General features: G+C 65.1%; 1 protein-coding gene and 1 long non-coding RNA gene across 9 annotated transcripts in view; one reads left to right on the top strand and one right to left on the bottom strand.

Annotated features, from left to right (window-relative positions):
- LOC116555765 overlaps positions 1 to 1,687 on the bottom strand; it is a 2,372-nt gene extending 685 nt beyond the window's left edge. Inside the window, exons 1-2 of the long non-coding RNA XR_004270666.1 lie at positions 1,584 to 1,687; positions 157 to 1,438 (exon numbers count right to left, since the gene is read on the bottom strand). This is a non-coding gene — a long non-coding RNA (uncharacterized LOC116555765). The remainder of the gene's footprint in view (positions 1 to 156; positions 1,439 to 1,583) is intronic.
- Positions 1 to 6,215, top strand: part of PIEZO1 (piezo type mechanosensitive ion channel component 1) — a 70,310-nt gene that overhangs the window by 57,742 nt on the left and 6,353 nt on the right. For 6 of the 8 annotated variants that reach the window (XM_032284678.1, XM_032284673.1, XM_032284677.1 and 3 more), the window contains 15 exons: positions 626 to 730; positions 1,052 to 1,205; positions 1,285 to 1,528; positions 1,598 to 1,694; positions 1,788 to 1,959; positions 2,325 to 2,414; positions 2,491 to 2,576; positions 2,878 to 2,949; positions 3,920 to 4,020; positions 4,517 to 4,598; positions 4,673 to 4,729; positions 4,818 to 4,990; positions 5,127 to 5,233; positions 5,411 to 5,590; positions 5,726 to 5,984. In XM_032284678.1, coding sequence (XP_032140569.1) covers positions 626 to 730; positions 1,052 to 1,205; positions 1,285 to 1,528; positions 1,598 to 1,694; positions 1,788 to 1,959; positions 2,325 to 2,414; positions 2,491 to 2,576; positions 2,878 to 2,949; positions 3,920 to 4,020; positions 4,517 to 4,598; positions 4,673 to 4,729; positions 4,818 to 4,990; positions 5,127 to 5,233; positions 5,411 to 5,590; positions 5,726 to 5,984 — 1,979 coding nt within the window. The remainder of the gene's footprint in view (positions 1 to 625; positions 731 to 1,051; positions 1,206 to 1,284; positions 1,529 to 1,597; positions 1,695 to 1,787; positions 1,960 to 2,324; positions 2,415 to 2,490; positions 2,577 to 2,877; positions 2,950 to 3,919; positions 4,021 to 4,516; positions 4,599 to 4,672; positions 4,730 to 4,817; positions 4,991 to 5,126; positions 5,234 to 5,410; positions 5,591 to 5,725; positions 5,985 to 6,215) is intronic. The other 2 variants (XM_032284672.1, XM_032284674.1) reach the window with 2 other exon arrangements.

The following is a 6,215-nucleotide window of genomic DNA, read 5'->3' as shown; positions in this document are numbered from 1 at the left end:
GCTGTGTCGCGTGGTCGGCCGGCCCGTCTAGGCTGTCTCGCGTGGTCGGCCGGCCCGTCTAGGCTGTCTCACGTGGTTGGTGGGCCCCTCTAGGCTGTCGCGTGGTCGGCCGGCCACTTTAGGCTGTTGCGTGGTCGGCTGGCCCGTCCAGGCTACCTTGTGGATCCCAGGCCGTCACACTGCACAGCGTTCTCTGGTGTGGCTGCCACAGGCTGAACCTTTCCCTGCCGTAGGCGTGTGGCTGTGTGCAGCTTCCAGCTACTGTTTTCAGAGCTGCTATATCACATGCATTGTCACGTCAGGGACTGTGATGCTGTGTGGGCCCAACTCACTCAGGGATGCCCAGCACCCCCATCCCCGCGTCCTCTAGCCTCTCACTTGGGTCCTTTGCCCGCAGGGCTTGGTGCATAGTTTAAGGACTGTGTGTGAACACACGGGACATTAGGTCTCTAAGTTCTCAGGACGCCACATGTGTGTGCACGGATGGGCGTGAGATGATACCCATGGACCCTGAGTGTTGGTGATAAAGTCCTGGGGTCTGAGGACACTGGCGAGCAGGTGGGGATGGGATGTCTCAGGCCCCAGGCAGGCCAGGCCCTTCCTGACATGACGCCCCCAACCCCAGATTACCCATGGCGCTGGAGCCGGGCTGTCCCCATGAACTCCGCACTCATCAAGTGGCTGTACCTGCCTGACTTCTTCAGTGCCCCCAACTCTACCAACCTCATCAGTGAGTGTCCCCCAACCACCCCCGCCTCCACAGAGGACCCTCAGAGCACACACGCACACTCCAGTCTGCTCACAAATGTGCGCACAGGTGTGCAGTCAGGCACGTGGCAGCCTGCAGGCCCTGCCCTCATATGCATGCGCACAGATGCCCACACCGTGGCTCCCCCAGGGGCACCTGGCCACTCCCCTGGGCAGGCGTGTGTCTGCTCCCAGTGGCTGTACACCCTGCCAGGCCCGGGGTGGGAGGCGGGCTACATGCACTGTGCCTGCCTTGTGTGGGTCCCCGTGCACCCGGCCCAGCAGCAGCTCCCGCATCCTGCAGGTGACTTCCTCCTGCTGCTCTGCGCCTCGCAGCAGTGGCAGGTGTTCTCGGCGGAGCGCACGGAAGAGTGGCAGCGCATGGCTGGCGTCAATACTGACCATCTGGAGCCGCGGTGGGGGGAGCCCAACCCCGTGCCCAACTTCATCCACTGCAGGTATGTCCTGCGCCACCCTCCACCGGAGCCTTCTGGGATGGGTGGCAGGGGCGCCCACCGTGATGCTTCCCCATGGCAGGTCCTACCTCGACATGCTGAAGGTGGCTGTCTTCCGATACCTGTTCTGGCTGGTGCTGGTGGTGGTGTTCGTGACGGGGGCCACCCGAATCAGCATCTTCGGGCTGGGCTATCTGTTGGCCTGCTTCTACCTGCTGCTCTTCGGCACCACTCTGCTGCAGAGGGACACGCAGACCCGCCTTGTGCTGTGGGACTGCCTCATCCTCTACAACGTCACCGTCATCATCTCCAAGAACATGCTGTCGGTGAGCCCCGCCCCGGCCCGCCTGACCTGCCCTGGGGCCTGCCGACGCCACTGACCCCACTCTCCGCAGCTCCTGGCCTGCGTCTTCGTGGAGCAGATGCAGACGGGATTCTGCTGGGTCATCCAGCTCTTCAGCCTCGTGTGCACTGTCAAGGGCTACTATGACCGTGAGTGGTGGCGACGGTGGCCGCAGGGAGGGCATGGGGACACCCCCTGCTCCTGGGCCCCGAGCCTGACCCTTGTCGGCACCTGCCTTGCAGCCAAGGAGATGATGGGCAGAGACCAGGACTGCCTGCTGCCTGTGGAGGAGGCCGGCATCATCTGGGACAGCATCTGCTTCTTCTTCCTGCTGCTGCAGCGCCGGGTCTTCCTCAGCCACTACTACCTGCACGTCAGGGCCGACCTCCAGGCCACTGCCCTGCTGGCCTCCAGGCAAGCTCTGGCCCGGATACAGCCCAGCGCTCCCGTCTTAGGGCTCAGAAGGGGGAAGGGGAGGCACCTCGATGCCTCAGCCCCCGGACCGTGGAGAGCGGGCTCCACCGCTCTGTGACATGGGTGTGTCACCTAGAGGGAGAACGAAGGACAGTAGAGCCCCGGCACCATCACCCCGGCCCTGGTGCTGGGTCTGTGCAGCAGGGGGGTCTGACCCCTCTTACTGCACACAGCATGCAGGCTGGGGACAGCAGCTGCCCCCCCAGTGCGTGCCTCTCGTCCATTGTGGGCAGCGGGAGTGGCGGCTGCTTGTGCCGCTCCAGCCAAGTCCCAGGTGCCCATACCCCATCTCTGTCTCTCCCTAGGGGCTTCGCCCTCTACAATGCAGCCAACCTCAAGAGCATTGACTTCCACCGCAGGATAGAGGAGAAGTCCCTGGCCCAGCTGAAAAGACAGTAGGTGCCCCTGGGGCGGGGCCTCCCCGGCCCCTCCTCCCGGTGCTTAGTATACGCCCGCCTCTTCCCCCTGCAGGATGGAGCGCATCCGCGCTAAGCAGGAGAAGCACAGGCAGGGCCGGGTGGACCACGGTGGCCCCAAGGACCCCGGCCCGGAGCCAGGTGAGTGCTACTTAGCCCGGCACACGAGGCCCCATGTCCGGCATGTCTGTGCCTGCTGGTGTGTGCTGTGTGTGTGCACGTGACGTCCCACAGGGCTCCCAGCCCCCCGTCCTGTTCGTGTTATCACCCTCTGCCCGGTAGGCCCTGTGACTGTCCATCCACACACACGGGCTCTGAGCCCCATGGCCTCACATGGCCCCCACTGCTGTGGGATTCTGTGTCCCCAAGCCTGGGGTGCTCATGGCCCCAGCCCCTCCCGGTGCGTTGACTGCTGCCTCACACTCATCCTGCCCCTTCACAGGGCCCGGCAGTCCAGGGGCGTCCTCCCCGCCACGGAGGCAGTGGTGGCGGCCCTGGCTGGACCATGCCACAGGTACCCCCAATGAGCCCGCCTGTGGCCCCCTCTGAGGGCCTCTGTGTCCCCCCACCTGTCCTCTTCCTAGGCTGCTGACTTCCCCCACTTCCCCCGACCCCTAGGTGCGGAGCTTCAGGATGTGCTGAGGTCTTCTGGGTCGGGGGTGCCTCCCTGGCTGCAGGCCCTGGGCTGAACCTGTCCTCCCCTCCCAGCTCTTCCCAGCCTTTCTGCTGGGAGAAGTCTCAGAGCTTGGTTTTTTGACACAGTCAGGGTGGCTGACCGGCAGCTTCACCTGGGTCCCAGCAGCACTGTGTCGTTCTGTGTTTTGCTTTTTAATTTTTTTGAGATGGAGTCTTGCTTTGTCACCCCAGCTGGAGTACAGTGATGTGATCTCAGCTCACTGCAACCTCCACCTCGTTCAAGCGATCCTCCTGCCTCAGCCTCCCGAGTAGCTGAGATTACAAGCGTGTGCCCCACCCCTGCCTAAGTTTTGTATTTTTAGTAGAGACAGGGTTTCACCACGTGGGCCAGGCTGGTCTCGAACTCTTGCCCTCAGGTGACCCGCCCGCCTCAGCCGGGCCCGTTCTGTTTCTCTAACTCTCCCACAGCCTCATGGGTTCCCCCAGTCCTCCGCAGTTGGCGCACTCTGCACCCCCGCCCGCGCTGGCTCAGCTGCCTTGGCCTCACTGCTGGTCCTGTCCCACCGCGCTGGCTCTGCTCCTCAGCTGTCCTGCCTGCCCCTCTGGTCTCGTCTCACTGCGCTGGCCTGTGTCCTGTGCATGCACTGCTCCTGCCTGCACAGCTGCTCCCCAAGGGAGGGTGGCTCTTGGGCCTTGGCCCTGCGGGTGTGGGGGTCCGAGGGAGCGTGGCTGCACAGCATTCGGGTCTGTTACTGCCCTATCCACCCTGAAGTGGACCAAAAGGCCTGCCAGGGTCTGGCTGGGGTCCCCTGGGGGGAAGGCTGGCTCTCAGCCCTGCCTGCCCGCAGTCATCCACTCTGGAGACTACTTCCTGTTTGAGTCGGACAGCGAGGAAGAGGAGGAGGCTGCACCTGAAGGTCCCAGGCCTTCCACCCAGAGCGCCTTCCAGGTGGGGGAGGGCCCTTTCTGCCCCACTCAGACCACAGAGCTTGGGGCCCTGGGCCAGGGCAGCATCAGGTGTGACAGATGCCCCCAGGGCCTGGCAACCCAGCTCCTGCACTACATCTCCCGGAACCCCACCCAGGTCTCCCAAGTCCCGTGGGAAACCAGGCTGTGGGGCTGTGGGTCCTGTGGAGCCTGCTACCGCTCTGCCTGCATTCCTGGTGTTAACCACCCAAGTCCTGGTGGCTGCCATGGCCTGACCTGTGAGACAGGCCAGATGCCTGTGTGCTGGCCACCTGCCTGTCCTGGCTCTTGTTCCTGGCCCAGGAGCTGGGTGGGCTGCATGTGTGGGTGTCCTCCTTTAGGGTCCCCCTCCCAGAGGGGCTCAGGGACACAGAGCGGGGATCTGGTGCCAGGCTTGCCCAACCCCGGTTACCCCTCCCCTTCCCGACTGGGTCCGATGGCGTGGAAAGCCGGGTCCTGACCCAGGGGCTGGCCCACAGATGGCATACCAGGCATGGGTGACCAACGCCCAGACGGTGCTGAGGCGACGGCGGCAGGAACAGGCAGGACAGCTGCTCACAGGTGAGCTGGGGGGCATGGGGACTCTGAGGGGAGGTGGCAGGGCCTCCCATTGCTGACCAGTGTCCTGTGCCCAGCAGGTGGACCCAGCCAGGAGGTGGAGCTGGCAGAGCACCCCGAGGAGGTGGCCTCAGGTGTGTGGGCCCCCGGGGAGTGGGAGGTCTCTCCTGGCCCCACAGGCTGCCCCTCCAGCACCCCTCTCACCCTCCTGCCCTCCCGCAGGCCGGAGCCACCTGGTGCAGCGGGTGCTGAGCACGGCGCAGTTTCTGTGGGTGCTGGGGCAGGCACTGGTGGACGGGTTGACGCGCTGGCTGCAGGAGTTCACCCGGCACCACAGCACCATGAGTGACGTGCTGCGCGCAGAGCGCTACCTCCTCACACAGGAGCTCCTGCGGGTGAGCCTTCTGCGCCCGGGCACACCCCTGCCCGCTTAACCACCCAGTCCCGTGCCCACTCCATCCCCTAAATCGCCTGCAGAGACTAGAGCTGGGACAGTCTCTGCAGCCCTGAACCCCCTCCTGTGCCCTGCAGGGTGGAGAAGTGGACCGGGGCGTGTTGTTCCAGCTGTACACAAGCCAGGCTGAGGCCACGCTGCCAGGCCCCACCAAGGCCCCCGACGCACCAAGCACAGTGTCCAGGTAGGGGCTGGGGTGACCCCTGAGCCCCAGCTGCTGCCACTGGAGGGTGGCAGTGCCCAGCCATCCCAGACCCTTGCCCTTCCCTTGTACCCCCAAGGACTGTGTGGGTTCTGCCCTTACCCTCCCTGCAGCCTGAGGTCAGGCCAGGCTTTCCTGTGACCCGGCTTCACTTCCCAGTGGGCTGGGGACGGAGGAGCCGCTCAGCAGTATGACGGACGACAGAGGCAGCCCCCTGAGCACCGGCTACCACACGCGCAGTGGCAGCGAGGAGGTGGTCACCGACCCCGTGGAGCATGAGGCTGGTGCCTCCCTGCACCGGGTGCGGATGCGGACGGCCAGCGAGCTGCTCCTGGACAGGTACGGGCGGGACACGGAGGCACTGGCCTCCCCACGGCCCTGCAGGGGTGCAGCCTGTCTGGGACTGGCAGCAGATAGGGCCATTGTGCATCTGAGCAGTCCCGGGCTCCCCCAAACTCGCGGGCCTCCCCGCAGGCGCCTGCGCATCCTTGAGCTGGAGGAAGCGGAGCTGTTTGCAGAGGGGCAGGGCCGGGCACTGCGGCTGCTGCGGGCAGTGTACCAGTGCGTGGCCGCCCACTCAGAGCTGCTGTGCTACTTTATCATCATCCTCAACCACATGGTCACCGCCTCTGCCAGCTCGCTGGTGCTGCCTGTGCTCGTCTTCCTCTGGGCCATGCTGTCCAGCCCGCGGCCCAGCAAGCGCTTCTGGATGACCGCCATCGTCTTCACCGAGGTGGGTGCGGCCCCCTGCATGCTGAATCCCCACCCCTGCAGGTCACCACGCCCCCCGCATGCTGAATCCCCGCCCCTGCAGGTCACCACGCCCTCCCTGTATGCTGAATCCCCGCCCCTGCAGGTCACCACGCCCTCCCTGTATGCTGAATCCCCACCCCTGCGGGTCACCACGCCCTCCCTGTATGCTGAATCCCCGCCCCTGCAGGTCACCACGCCCTCCCTGTATGCT

Source organism: Sapajus apella, unplaced genomic scaffold, assembly GCF_009761245.1.
Source record: "Sapajus apella isolate SASKATOON/1434 unplaced genomic scaffold, GSC_monkey_1.0 scaffold15, whole genome shotgun sequence".
Taxonomy (NCBI): domain Eukaryota; kingdom Metazoa; phylum Chordata; class Mammalia; order Primates; family Cebidae; genus Sapajus; species Sapajus apella.
This window is presented reverse-complemented; position numbering and strand designations above follow the sequence as displayed.